Source organism: Monopterus albus, unplaced genomic scaffold (assembly GCF_001952655.1).
Source record: "Monopterus albus unplaced genomic scaffold, M_albus_1.0 scaffold34.1, whole genome shotgun sequence".
Classification (NCBI taxonomy): Eukaryota; Metazoa; Chordata; class Actinopteri; order Synbranchiformes; family Synbranchidae; genus Monopterus; species Monopterus albus.
In genome coordinates, this window is record NW_018127914.1 from 2,841,362 (window position 1) to 2,857,053 (window position 15,692).

At 41.2% G+C, this 15,692-nt stretch overlaps 1 protein-coding gene across 7 annotated transcripts in view; it reads left to right on the top strand.

The window, feature by feature from the left end:
• The window catches only part of rbms3 (RNA binding motif, single stranded interacting protein), a 252,071-nt gene that overhangs the window by 39,073 nt on the left and 197,306 nt on the right, over nt 1–15,692 (top strand). For all 7 annotated transcript variants that reach the window (XM_020597445.1, XM_020597442.1, XM_020597446.1 and 4 more), the window contains exon 3: nt 15,194–15,415. In XM_020597445.1, coding sequence (XP_020453101.1) covers nt 15,194–15,415 — 222 coding nt within the window. The remainder of the gene's footprint in view (nt 1–15,193; nt 15,416–15,692) is intronic.

The following is a 15,692-nucleotide window of genomic DNA, read 5'->3' on the forward strand; positions in this document are numbered from 1 at the left end:
CCTCCGGCCTGTAGCGTAACGTTAATGAAAATCACATTAGACATCCCTGTCGTCCTTGGTCATCCCTCTCAACCAGCAGGAGGTTTCATAGCTGTATGGGAGGCTAATGTTCATAGCTTTATCCGATACAGCTGTCCTACTCCTCAGCTCAACCTCTGTTTACAGAATATCTACTGGTTCTATCAAGGCCATAGCTGCTCTGGAGGTCACAAATCTGTTTTGCTCACAAGAGCCAATAAAATACAGCGGATGTCAGGAATTATCATTCATCATTATCTGTGGTTTTTGAATTTTCTTCTGATTATTGATTTTCTTGCAATTACTGTGATAAAATGCTGCCCTTTCCCTTGTCCTCTCCCTTGACCCAACCCTTTCACTGTTATCATCTTTAATGATTCATGATCTTTATGCTGCTCTCTTTGGTGCTCGAGTGCTTTCTTGCTTGGTGTAGCAGAGATCATCGACTCCTAAATATATGCAGGAAATATTGAAAATATCTTTTGTGTTTCCTCATGTTGTGACCTTAGTCGTTGCGTGAGCGACCAGCACATGGTATGGTAGTGTGGCCTGGTCTCTCGGACCATTGCCCTTGAGTGGGAGCTCCATACTGCCAGGGTCAGCTCATGTTGCTGAGGTTTTGTGGCTCTGGCAAATGACCTTTTAGTGCACATATTTGGTAAAAACCATAGCAGCGCTTCCATGGTAAAAGTTAATGTGCACTATGGCCACAGTGTGTTTAGGGGATGTGGTCATAGAAGAAAGTACACACCACTTTTTTTATGTGGTTTGATTTATGTTTGAACTCCATTGTCAAGTAGCTGCTTTTGACCTGGCAAGCAGTTATTCCCCAAAAAACAGAATCTAATCTGCTCACCCATGCTTTTGCTGTGGAAGATCAACAAACACGAGCACCACAGTGAACGTGCATGTTAAAATGTATGCTGTATATGTATCCATGTAACATATCTTTATCTGAGTTTGGGTTTTAAAAAAGCCTCTCTGTTTCACATCAGTTTCTTTTGGCATTTTGATAGATTAACACAACAACCAGAGTCGTTTTGTTTTTGGATCACACTTGGGGGCTTCTTGCTTTTCCTTGACTCCTCACTTGACTTTGTTGTCTGTATTGCTTCTCTTAACCTGTGGCTCCATTTACATACCCAAGCTGTCAAAAGAAATCATATTCTGTTATCTTCTTGAGAGAGGAGGTATGCGTATTCATTGTGCTTTGATTTTGATAAGGAGACGAAAACGTAGAAGGGTTTCAAGTCAAAATTCTTAATGCCATGTTGGCTGTTACTTCCTGTGTATGGGGGCCTACACACATGCATGTGTTCACACATGAATGTCAACACTATATCCCTGCTATGCATATGACCTATCAGTAATTAAATTCAGTCTGGCAGCAGACTACTTACGGCTTGAGAGGCTGTATAAAACAGGGTGTGGAACATGAAATTGTGATCCTCCATCTGCAGTTGCCCGCATAGCCTCTGTCAGCCCCAGAGGACAAATGCTGCAGTAGGAGGATTTGTGTTGTGCAATGCAGTGAAATGCATCTTGCCATTGAAAACTTGGACCACCAAACATAAACCAAAACCCCAAATGAAAGTTTTGTTAGGCCTTACAAACTTAAAGAAGACTTGCGGTGTGGATTCAGGATTTTTTTAATAGAATTACAGAGATTGATGTCTCAGACTAACATAAATCCTGAAGTTTCTCGAGCTGACTCGGTATTCCCGGGCATACCCTCCCCAGAGTTTTTTTGATTTATTGTTAGTTTGGCTATTTGCTGGATGTTTGTGAACACTCCAGCATGCATCAAATCATTTGACCCCCGAGAAATGATGACTGGAGCAGAAAGTGACACATCATTCTTTTCTACACTGTGCGTGACTTTGTTTAGTTTACATGATTGGCTTATATTGTAGGACTCTGTGTGCCCAGCAGGAACAGTGTAGAGTACCACCAAAGCATGTGTGTCCAAATAGTGTTTGTCCATTGTTGAGTGATAATAAGCAACAACCTTTCAAAAAGAACCAGTACTAAACTTTCCGCTTCCCACTGAACAATGTTCAGTTTATTTATTTATTAAATGCTACACTAAACTTTACAACTATGATGGTCCTTTACACTTGTACCTTGATAATCTTGGTAGGACTGTATCCGACTAAGGATTTTGTGAGTCGGTGCTTTCAGTGTGACTGTTGATATTCAAAGGCAAAAGAGTGACAGGAACATATTTGAGCATTTAAAAATGAATAAAGACAGCTGCATATGATGCAATATTTAAATTGTGACCTATTTAAATTGGTAATATATAATCTTGGGCTGCCATATGGATTTGTGGGAATAACGAGACATCATGTGGCTAACGTGGCTTGACTAGTCTACTGTTGGGGGCAGCCCTAAGTCTTGGCTTCTGGGTTGAAACTGCAGTCTGTACAGCTTTGGCATCTGTGGCGCTAATGTGAGTTCTTTGACCTCTGCTTCATTTATCCTCTCCATGGCCTGTTATTGGTTTGTGACTGTTGTGATGTGCTCAGCGCCTGCTGGTCTATAGGAGCTCATTCTCATGTGGCAGGAGGAAGGAAACTGTGTTCTCGGTGTGGAGGACTTTCACTAACACCATGAACAGCAAATATTCACTCTGTAGTCCATCACTGCAGGGCAGAGTGCTTGCACTTAATTAGAATTACTGAATGCACCCAAGTTCAAGAACCACGGCTACTTCCTCACATTAGTGCTTATATGGCATTTAACTGCATTTTCCATAACTGTTTAGCAGGATAGCACCTATAAAGCTTAAAGGTGTGGAAAAAGGAACCTGATGATCTAAGTTTCTATTCTCCTTAAGTTTCTATTTTTATTGTGATGTGTTTATGAGCAAATGATCAAATCTCTACCAGCAGTGATGATGTCGTTCTTTGCTGTAGTCAATGAGAGGTGAAAAAGTTTCCTTCTTGCAGACCAATAGGACATTAAAAAAATAAAAGAAAGAAAGAAAAAAGCCACACTATCTGACAGGAGATACTGCATTCGTGTCGCAGTACAGCAGTAGTGTCTTTTCAAAACAATGGCAATATAGCTGTCTAGCTCTCTCAAGGGGCAAACAGCCACTGTTCCAACATGTCCTTATATCAGCGCTCTAGAGAGGAGTTAGAATGTGGTCATGACTCTACATGTGTAGCGTGTTATGCTCCACTGGGGTGCAGAGTGGTGGGATCATTGTGCCCTGTCTCTCATATGTTGATGGAGTAAGATAGACAGATAGTGGAACATGAGGTACACAACATTGTGGAATAATTCTCCACTCCAAAGTTTTCATTGCCATGTTATATGAAGTACTTTTCATTTATCAAAGAAGCCCACTTAAAAGAAGAAGCCATTTTTTTTCCAGGTTTTATGTTTTTTGTTCAAATCAGTGTATTAAAAAGAAAAGCATGGCCTTATCATGTGCTTCTCAAATATCTGAGGACAATGTTCTTGTATGTTTTTAGTGCATGGGTCTCACAGCTCAGGTCTTTCTCAAGGCTGACAAATACAAGATGGGACAAAGAAGGTGTTTGCATGCGTCCTCTAAAAACTGTTTTACTTTGTGTTTCCTGAGGACAGCCTTCTCCAAATAGAAGGAAGGTGATAGCAAAAACTTGAACCAACTCTTAAAGGATAAGGTCGGTCATGTTCTATATTACTCGTGTTTTCAACAATCCCCATACAGGGACTTAAACTAACAGTGAATTACTTATGGTTAATATTGGTCCATCTCTAACCTGGATTAGTTGTTCGTCTGCGCCATAGGCCGCCGTTGTTGTTCAGAAACAAAAGTACATCAGTGAAACAACGCTTCACTGGGTGACATGTTTGTTCATTACAGAACACCAGACCTGTTGCCCCAAAAGCTTCAAATGACTCAAAATGACCATAACTTTTTACAGTGTCTGAAGTAAACAAGACCCACTGGTCCATGCATTAGATCTCTGAAAGCATTAGGAACTAGCAGGCTGTAAAAGAAGCAGAGAGCTCGCAAAAAGGTCTCTCACAAACACAAATGACTCTTGCTTACTTAAGACACTGTAAAACGTTATGGTCATTTTGAGTTTTTGGGGAAACATTTTTAACAAATATGCGGGTATGGTGTTTTGTAATGAAGGAAACGTGTCATCCAGTGCAGCAGTGTGTTTCACCAATGTGTTTTGATCATTTCTGAACAACAGGGGTCTACGACACTGATATATAAGATAATTCACAGCCCAGTCTCACATGAAACTGTAGAATAGCTGTGTTGGTCCACAATGTAACACATAGTAGTGTCACAATAATGGTAGCACAGTGTCATCCTTCATGTTCTTCTTCTTGGTGTTTTATGGCAGCTGGCCACCAGTTGGACTGGAACGTGGATTGGGAAGCTAACATTGAGCGTCAGTTGAAGGTGTAGGGTGTATGAACTAAAACCCTAGGAATCAGGTAGGTAGGGCAGATGCATGTGTCCAACAAACACCTGACTTTCACACAAATAACCGTAGTTCGAATCCCATGTCCAGTGTTGTGTGACATTGTGCTCTTCATTTGAGAATTTTTAATTGAACTTAACCATGTAGTTGCTGTGCCTAAACATGACCATGTATAAGGGATGTCTTTCATTTTTGCTGCCAGAGAGATGTTGCCATGTCCCAATTTTTGAGTCATCATTGTGAGACTAGTATATTTTGCATTGCAAACCAGTGGTGCTGTTCTACATTTTACTGTGAGCCTGGTTTATAATCCAGGTCAGGGACTGATAGACATTAACCATAGTTGGTTTTAGTCTCTGTATGGGAATTGTTAGAAATACTGTCAATATAAAAAAATCACCCATCTTATCTTTTAACCAAAGGAAAGATTCTGTCCTCTTTACTCAGTGAGTAATTGTCTGTTCAACAGTGTAAATCAGAACAGAGCCCAAGGTTTAATAATGATCTGTGTTCATAACGGTTCCTCATTGCAGTTCATCCTCAGTATTTCAGCAAGTCATATTGCAGAAGGTGGCCACATATAAGAAACTTGCACAAAACTGCGTGCTCATCTCAAAACTATACAGTTTTCATCTGAGTGGAGAGAGAAGACTATTGAATTTAAAGAAAAATGATAACGTCAGGTGGAGTCTGTGTGAAAAGAAAATAGACTTTTATCAAGAAGTGTTGTTATTGGAGGAATGTAGTGTTCTCTGACCTGGTTGCAACTTGGTTTGTTTTCTTGTGCTCTTGTCTTAATTCTTCATTTCAGTGTCCACAGGGACCTGACAAAGACAGCAAAACAGAACATGAGATTTCAAGCCTGAGAGGAAAAAAAAGCTACCGTGCAAACAGGAATGGCATTTTGTTTCCCCATCTTTTGTCTCTGACCCTTAAGGGTGATCGTTCACATCAGTAATGTGCTCATGTCTGCCTGGCTTTCCATTTCTGTTTGTGTGCATCTTTTGAGGCTTCTATGTTCTCAGCAGCCCACAGACTGTTAAAATGGAGTGTGACAGAATCCACATTACAGTATATACACAAGGATTTTACACAGCTGGTTTTGCCCATTATTTGTATTTCACATAGGTAAACAACTTTTTATTTCTAAACTTGCTCTTCACGTGCACCGTACAGGTCATGATACCTGACAGATGTGCATGTTGACAGTGGTATCAGGTTTATTTGTGGTGAAAAAGGGAGTACAAGTCTATATATAGCTGCAGCAATAGGCACTTGCGGTCCACGTCATCTTGAGAGGTGCTGCAGCAACCAGGGCCCATCTGGAGGGAACACAGAGCCAAGGACACTGCAGAAGAACAGTGGGGGAGAGAAAAAGATATGATTCAAGTCCCTCCTTATTAGCCTTGTAATTGGATATTTGGAAAAAGGACCATTCTCTTGAATTTCTGTGATACTTTGTTTCCTTCTTTGGTTCTCTATCTCTTTCAGTCAATTAGAGACTCAACACTAAGACACAGACAGAGCCAGTCTTAAACAAACACCGACAGACAGACAAGAAACTGCCATGGAAAACTGTACGTCACCTCAAAGCCATGCTTGTCTTCTCTCATTTTACTCCCCCACTTCTTTCACTGTCTTCTCACTTTGTGTCACTGGGACAGAAGCATCAGTGACAGAAACACAGACAAACCTGAGTGCTGCCTTTTCCCACAGCATGCTACAATGCTCTATCTGTGGTTTCCATGCTTCTACCATTCATTTTATTGTCACAAAGTTTTATAAGTATTGTAACAAAGTTTACATGTATAGTAGGAATATACAGTAGAACATTTGTTGCAGAAAAAGCTTAGTGATATGATCTAAAATCTATTAAGAAGATAAATGATTATGATACACACAGTAAACAACCTAAGCAAAAGCAAATGTATTTATATAGCCCTTTAACAATAAACATAATTCTACAATCATAAAAACCAGATGTACCTCTCAAACACATTAAAATAAGAATAAAAACAAATGCAAAGAATAAAAGAACAAACCCAGATAGATACATCAGTCTCAACTTGGAATCAAATGCCAGCGAGTAGAAATAAATCTTCAGTAGTAATTTAAAAACTGGTTAAAACCTCATTCATGGTCCCCAGAGGACAGATTCTGCTGACTTTTGTGATGCGTCCTGATGCATTCTACCATTTGCTTGTCATTCTGTCAGTTAGTCTCATAAATGGATCCATATATTTTAAAGTCTTTCCATACACTTTCTGGTATGTTTTCCCTGTGTAAATTGCAAAATGACCAGATAAAGAAGCAGGCTGTGGGAGGATTGGTTGGTTAATCCTCTAGAAAGATGTCACTCCTTATTGTGGCTGTTGTCAGTTTATAGACATTTGTGGAAATTTGCAATATGAGTAAATTTAGGTTAGACTTTCATAAGTTTGTTTATTCCAAAGCTACCTGCAGCTTTCAGCACTAATGGCTCACAGAGCCTTTATGATAACAAGACAAGGTAGCAAATAGTCGTTTACAAAACACTTGCACGATTCCAGTAATCAGAAATTGACTGGTAAAACAAATCCTAGTGTTTGTTACAGATTTAGTATTAATTACACTAGGACCAGATGTTCTGAACTCAAGGCTTACCCTGACCCCTGCTTACTGAGTGATCGTGTGCGGCTATTTTGGCATCGTGTAGGTGTTGATTTAATGGCGCAGAGCTCCTTGCAGCACTAGGGATTTAGTGTGCTGGACTCGGGCAATGAAAAGAATTCAACATTCCCACACTTTATAGAATGATAGAAGTAGAGAAAGAGAGAAAGAGTTGGACAGAGAGAGCGGCGGAGAGACCTATGGAGAAAAAGAGAGAGAGAAACAGAGGGAGACACTGATAAAGCGAGGTGAACAGACAGAGTGACAGAGGCAGAGAAGTGGGTGTATAAAAAGCATACATAAGAAGAGGACTAAAATGTCAGTGTGAAAGCATTTGTCTGGAGGTGTGATTCGTTCAGACACAGCTCCACTGCCCCAGTGGGTAAACGGCTGTAATCAAAGTTCAGCAGCCGACATTAACAGCCTGTCTCCTTAGTGCTGTTAACATGTTGAAGTACTGTGCATTACATCCTGGATTCCTGTAATTCAAAACAGTATATTTGTATAGTATATATTTGTAGTTCTTAGTGTTTCAGAGGCAGTAGAAGGGTTTATGGTTTTCTCTTTTTATGTAGGCATTGAATAAACTATAAAGAATATAAGAAATTGAGGACTACTCCTAATTTTTCATAATTTATCTTTATCTAATTAGTGGCTGCAAATAATGATTATTTTAAATGTCAATTTACTTCAATATTTATTTGATGAATAATTTAGTCTGAATTAATAGAAAACCTACAGACAGGTGACTAAGGGAAAAACCTGGATAAATGAGTGGTCTTTTCCAGGATGACAGTGCCCCCATTCACAGGGCACGAGGGGTCACTGAATGAAAATGGTGTGAATCTTATGCTCAGTCATCAGATCTCAACCCCAGTAAACACCAGGGGGAGATTGTGGAGCGATGTGTTAGACAGTGCCTCCACCACCATCATCAAGACAACAAATGAGGTACTGTCCTTTAGAAGAATGGTGTTCATCCCTCCAGTAGAGTTCATAGACTTGGAGAGTCAGTGCCAAGGTGCACTGAAGCTGTTGTGGTGACGTGTCAAGACACTTTTTGCTGGTTTTTCCTTTAATTTATCACCCATCTGTACCTAAAATGTAGATGGATTCATTTTCCACGATCTGAAAAGTACCCATTTGCTGTCAGATATGGTTCAAAACAGACATAAGGATTATTAGACCTGTTGCAAGATATAAGGAGAACAGCTGAACACCAACGCTGGCAGCAGTATGATGTGCAGCCAGTTATGAGCAGCAGCGATTGAAAACTGTACAATTTATTTTTTTTCCAAGTCTGTCTTCTTGTCTTGTGTGATGTGAGAGTATGTGTTTGAGTTTTAGTTAAAGACAAAATTTAGGTTTAGGGTAAGACTGTGATTGGGAGACAATTCTTGTTATGGTTAAAAAGCATTGACTAACACTGGTAATGGGGAAATTGTAGTGGGTTCGCATATTAAAGTTTGACATTTTGTTTACCTATCCATCAACCCAAGCCTGCTTCCTACATACATGTGGCCTTTATCCCTCTCCAATAATGTCATCCGTCTTCCTCCTGTTCTCCTTTGGTTGTAAAGTGCTTTGCCCCTTTTTGGGGCACTCACATTAACAACTGATGTAATTTCTTCTGAGAACATTCTTTTTTTCCCACTCTCTGATGAGTGGTGCAACATGATCAGGCCTGCTTGGTCCTCTTGGATCTGTTCAGCTATTAGACATATTGGCACACAGACCCAAGACCTGAATAATCTCTGCCAAAATTAGACTGAAATTATTATTTAAACATGACTGAAGTTGGTGGATTTCAGAACAGAAGAGTCCTCATAAAGGCATCTGCTTCAGATTGCTTGATTTGCCCAAACGTCAGAATCCCAGTGATATTTACTGCAGTTTAAAATGGCATAAAACAGAGATAAGCAGGAAATCTTCACAGTCTGGGAAGCAATTAATAGACAAATCGTCTCAGTTTATTGTTGGTTAGTTTTTTCTGATCAGCAGTTTGATAAACTGGCTAAGGTATCATTCATTCTTCCATCAGCCCCAGTTTTAAAAGTTTAGGTCTTTATTTCCCCCTGAAGCTACTCCTGTGTAAATATTTGTCCTCTCTCCACTGAGGGTGTGGATGCGGCTTTTTCTTGTTAGTCCAAGCATGGCAGGAGATCAAGCAGAGGTGGTGGAAAAGGGAGCACTGGCTACGCTGGGTTTCAGATTCCCTGGTGTAGGTGTTACTGGAATCAGGTCATTTCAGTAAAGTGAGTTTGTCCATTAGTCGGATCACCCCCTGTGTCTTTTCATTTGCTTCCCATAGGATGTTAAAATGTAAATTTGGGACTCTACATCCGCTTCACAGCAGCAGCTCTCAGGCTCTTGGTTCATCAGAGCATAAACACATATCAGGCCAAGAAAAATATTTGGAGAGAAGGATAACAGGCACAGAAAACTGTGAGGTTTACTAAGAGCTCCAAGTGTGGAGGGGTCATATTACTGTTCGTCCAAGACTCTCAGAGGTCAATGAATCAATCTCAAAATACAAAGAATTTGGTATGAAAACAGGTTCTTCTATGTGCTGGAGTACACAAACAATGTACTGTGCCCCTTGATATTTTGAAATCGCTGTGCAGGAATTGAGGATGGGTACATTATGTATCCTGTTCATCTTTTGAGACTAGAGGAGAACCTCTAACAGGTAAGGTCACCACAGTTTGTATGGAGGCTCCCGTCAATAGAGATTTCACATTTAAACTGAGGTCAGTGCAGAAATCTCAACAATACGCACCACACTCTAAACTTAGCACAGCTGACCCCAAGCACACTACTGTAGTGACACCACACTCTAAACTTAGCATAGCTGACCCCAAGCACACTACTGTAGTGCTTGTATGAGAGTGGCTGTCAGCCATCCTGGGTATAATGTCACCCTCTGACCCAGTTGCCTTGGTTACCACCTACTCCGTGTCCCTCCAGACTCTCATCTTTGATCGCAGAAGTGTTTTAGAGCATTACTAGAAGAAGTGGAGGGGAGAAGAGGGAGAAGCGATGTGGTGTTGGCCTTGCCGGCCCTCTCTATCGTGGTGTTAGTGAGCGTGGAGGCCCCAGGGCTAACTTCTCACTTGCTCACTGCTTCCATTTTTCAACTGAGAGCAGCCTGAAATCCACACATGTGCTGCCACTGCGTTGCACTGGTTATGCTTGAACCTCGTCCTTGTGTAGTGGAGAAAGGATAGGGGTGAGTGAACAGGGGTGCTGTTTGGAACTGTAGGTAGAACTGCTGGTGACCCACAGAGCCTGTTGTGCCTGTGTCCACTGGTTTTTGCCAGGAGTGACAGTTGAAGCCTGCGTGTTTTGGTGGTGGAAGGCGACTTGTGTAAGGGGATGAGGATTGGCAAAGGAGAGACACAGAAGAGGCCATTTCACGCAACACAGCCTCCAGGAAGTCAGTCATCAGAGATGCCAAAGGAAAGCTGCATCTTTTTCATAGCTGGCCAAATGGAGCAACCAGGCGTGGAGGGCCCTCTGGAAGACAATATCCCCTAACTAATGTCATCTGATCCCTGTGAAACCTCTCACCCTTAAACCATTCATTTCAACCTTCTGTTCAAAAATGCATTGATACTTATTTAGTTGTTTTATTGTTGTGATTTAAGGGCCTCAATTTTGTTCTTTTGATTGGTTTTTGAATAAGACTGTGAGCAAAGATGAAGCACATTTAAGCCAAGAGGAAACCAGGACATTTTGATTTGGATCTGTGTCATGGGAAATCACCATTTCTGCCTTGAAGTAGACCTGTATACAGCAAGTGCTGTGGGGCACAATACCTTCTGGACTGATCATCAGACAGGATACAGTGTTATTAAATGCATAGAGAAAGCAGGCAACAAAGACATTGTCATAATGTTCATTATGACACCTTGAGATGAAGTATTACACCTTAACAATTAGATAATCTGTCAGGGATAAATAACAAATTAATAACAAAAGACAATCTGTTGCCTTAGGGCGCTTGCTTCATCCTGCAGGAAAGTCAATATACGGTACTAGACAAAAACCATAAAACTAAAATTTCTCAGAAAGCCATAAACAGCTGTATTCCTGTTAAACTTTCTGTAATACAAAAGCAATCTGATCTCTCAGCAATAGGCCACCCTTTGCTTCCTCACCACTTTACCCCAGCTTGCTTGTGTTCTGTTGTCATACATTTGACAATATTTCCTGAAAAGCAAGGGCTTGCTCAGTATGGCCATATTCCTTAGGGGGAATCTCATGGGGAGGTTTCATCATAGTTATGGGGTCACATAGTGTTCACCGAGAAATGACTTCAGTGAATGTGGAAGCAATGTCTTTCTTCTTTGCAGTTCAGGAATCATAAAACGGCCCATTTCACTTTGTTCACTTCCATCTCCATGGACTTGACACCACCATTACCACCAAAACCAGGTTTGATTTAATTTATTCTAAAAGGGCAATAACGTTGCAGTTCACTTGTCAAGTTATTCAGTTTATTTAATGATGGCTATGCATACGTTACCTTTTGCACCAACTGAACTGAATTAAGGTTGACCCATGGTTTGATACCTTGTTCTGCAGCACTTTATATAAAGAAACTCTTTTCAAATCAGGAGCAGCACTAGAGCTGGGTAATTCACAAAGGTCCATCCCCTGACATCCTTAACCACACAGTGGCAGCAGGGACAGAGAGGAGCGGGAAGAAAATCACTTAACCAGTGAAAAATGGACTTGGGAGAGGTGCTGTGCTCTGGTTCATCTCAGCATATTAATGGAGACACCACCTCCACTCACTTTTTCATAGCTGAAGGTGAAGCATTATTTTACCTCAAATTGCATGTTTAGTAATAAATTGTGCTGATAAAGTAATGGCTTGATGGTATAGTTACTCATTTGGTTTACCAGAGAAGAAAAATGTATCTTGTATAATAATGCAAATCCCTCTGTTTGTGGCATGTACAGTATTATAATCCAAGATTAACATGCTGGGAGAGATATTCATATAGAAACCAGCTGTTATTAAAGGATACATGTATTGTCTGACTGGGTGCTCCTTAATCCTGGATGTCTGAAATATTTCAATACAAGTGTAATAGAAACACAAATCAACATGCTTTTATTTTTTAACAAAAGAAGTAAAATATCTTTTTGTTAAATGTTGTCGAAACACAAGCTCGAATTTTGCCTACATAAAATGCAGACTAAGTTGTCAGATCAGAGAATACCAGTAGTTCAAAGCAGAGCGAGCATTCAGTGCCAGCTTTCTGTGCTTAAGGTTGTTTAGTTTTCTATACTGTTACTGCATGTTATCTGTGCCAATGTGGAGAACCCAAAACGACCCTCACAAGGGTAGATGTACAAGAGCATATCCACAAAGTATATGATTTGCCGTTGTATGGATGCACTCACAAACGCATGTAGACACCAGTGCATACTATACAAACATCTGTATGCATGCATGTAAAACATTCCCCCCCACAGGAGGAAAAGCCTTGTGTAACCAGATCTGATTGGCCCTTGCATAAAATATAGAAATTCAGGCAGAGTGGAGCTGCAGTATCTGACAAGCCGCTGAAAGTTTGTGGCATGAATCCGAGTCTGGGGACCAATCATGCATTCCAGTCGTGGAATGTCAAGACCCTCGGAGCCCAGCCTCGTGTTAAAACACAGCCCTGCCCCTCTGATATGAATGAAGAATACCTTGCCACTCAAGCAGCATAGTAGGACAGCCTTAAAATGTTTTCATCAATGACTCTGTTATAAGTATATTCATGAAACATATTTAAAATCTATTTCTCCCTTGAGATATGGTCTTTAACACACACAAGGATTCATTAGTTTCCTCTTTGGCTGAATAATGTTCATTTATAAGGCCAGTGGAGGTTGTTACATGGCTTGGGGCTGCACTTAAACTCTGTGAACTGCTGAATACTTGCATTAGAGTAGTGGCGGTGGCTGTGCAGTTTAATTTACCATACTTGGGGCTGTTCCTTTCCTTTTGCAGTGCCTGTATAGTAGTGTGGGAATGTCTCTATAGCACTCAATAACTTGCATCAGTGAGGCGTAGCTCTAAATGCTGATGTGTTGTTAGTACAAGATATTCTGCCCACACACAATCCTCAAATTTTGACCCTTCAGGTCATTTAAGGCCTGAGAGAAAATAGCAACTTAGTGTGTTTTCCGCTGTTTTCTTGTAGCTGAAGCTTCTGTTTTGTGACGTGGTTCCAAATCTGGTTCTAAGTCGGTGCTCCACATATTTGTCTGTTCCCCCCCCCCCCCCCAAAAAAACCCAGGATTTATGGTTTTATTACACTAGTGGGCCTCTTTCACACTCTGTGGACTCCCTGTAACTCTTAATTCTGCTTTAGGAGAAACAGCCTCCTTCTGTTTTATATTAACATGAACCCTAAACCTGTCATTATGTGTTGTATGTATTAGGTGGCACTTTGGCATATGTTTTCCCCCTTAGGTTTTTTGTGATGAAGAATATGAGACACTCAAGCTTTTCAAGCGCAGCTGTAAGTCTACAATGCTGCCATCGCGCTCCCACAGTTTCCTTGGTGTGGGACGGCCTCTGACCTCGGTGAATATCCTACAGGGGCTAAAGGGGACTGTTTTAATGCTCGCTAGTAATGTACAGCTGTGCTTCGTTGGCTTGTCTTTTCTCTGCACACTATTTGCACATGTAAATTAGGTCATGGCAAAATGACCTTTAGATTGGATTATATATCATATGTTTTCCCCAAGGGAGAGAAATCTGAATCCGAAGGATCAGCTCACCAGGGGCAGATCTAGAAAATCTTGGACGGGGTGGCCAGGCTGGGACATAGACTCAGAGAGGGATGGCACATTTGAAATGTATGTACAAAGTAAATTAAACCCCTATTTCTCTGAATCAATAAACCATACATTGTTAAAAATCAAGTTGTTTATTTGGTGTAAAAATGACACACACATAGTGCTTTCTTTAAGCCAACTTTGGCTACGCTCCTTATTTTTTTGCTGACCGGGGGCATCCCTGCTGCACAGTGGTACTCCACAACAACACATTGAGAGAAATCAACACAAATATCATGAGTATGCATGATATAAACTAAAACTAATTTGACCAATATCAATTAGAAAGCACCAGAAAAATGTTAATTGTATTTAAGGCAACAATTTGTCATTGCTTTTCCATTCATTAATACTGACAAGGATCACATCTTGACCCTGGAAAGGGTGGCACCAAGGGTGACCAATCAGATTCTGGGGTGGCCATTTAATCTAGCAGTTTATCAGAAAAAATCAAAATCACCAACTGTGTAGATACAAGTTAAGGACAGCAAGTGTACCTCTCTGTGACTGACAACCCAGCAAATCTGAATTCACCTGTGACAGTAACTGTTTGGAGATTTAATTCAAGTTTAAACAAAATTTAAGAGGCAATGCTTAGTAGAATTGGCCTGCACTGGAGTATGTGCCTTAAGCCTTTTTAAGTGCCGTGGGTCAGCATGTGCGTCTTGTGTGTCTTGTATTTCTTTTTTTCTGTGCTTCAATGGCCATGACAGCCTAGGTAACCCATCTCAGAGTGGCATAAGCCAGCCTGTCAGCAGATTTAGCCCTGTGTTTCCTGGACCCTGTTGATACCAAATACATACTGGCAGACTGGGAAGCCCATTTCCAGCCTGTAATCTAAGCATTTTATCAAACCAATCAGCACTTTTCCAGCAAGAACATGTCTTGACTGTGACAGAAGGGGGGAGTTCACAATATCTGGCACTCTGAGAGAGTAAGGGTGAACAGAACGTGTGAGAACAATCTTGATGCTATGGCATGGAGACTTTAGAGCAACACCACATCTTGCTTTCTCTTGCGATACAGGTCAGTGAGCGGGCAGTCAGCTGTCAGTGCTTGCCTGCTGCAGAGTGGAGGCTGCTCACAGTTATGCTAGTGATGTTCTTGACTGTAGCATTTGTCAACGAACTCCCTCACAGTTTTTCTTTTCTCCTCTGTCTCTCACCCACGCTAACCTCTTTCCTTTTCCTTTTCCCCAACCTCCTTTTCCCACTGTTTTTTTTCCCCCCATCTCTCCTTTCCACCAGCCCAGTGCAGCTGTGAAAGGTTACCACAGCAGCAAGGCAGCTGCCATGAGTCCAGGCCTTGGGTCCAGTTGGGCCACTGGTAGCAGTGCTAGTCAGGGGGCCTGGAGCAGCCCCTCCTTCGCCTGTGCAAGTCTGCAGCATTACCTCTCCTATCAACCACACCCACATCACCGCCATCAGTGCATGCACACAAGCTACGCCAGCTGCCCAGTCCATACAGCTGTGAGTACAACTGATTTCTTCTTACTCATTGTGATTCGGTCTCACTGTTTCTTCAAACCTGTTTGTTGCTCTCATCTCTTAGTTACTTCTCTGCACTGATCAATACGTCCCTGCTCCCTCTGTCTTGCTTTGTATTTCTAATCACTCTCTCTGTGGTGTCCATTAGTAGTTATTACTATCAGGGAAGCTCTTATGCACACAGCAGATTCTTTTTCTTCAACTCTCTCTCCTCCCACCCTGTCTTTCTCTAGCTTTTCCCTTTAATTTTCCTCCTTTT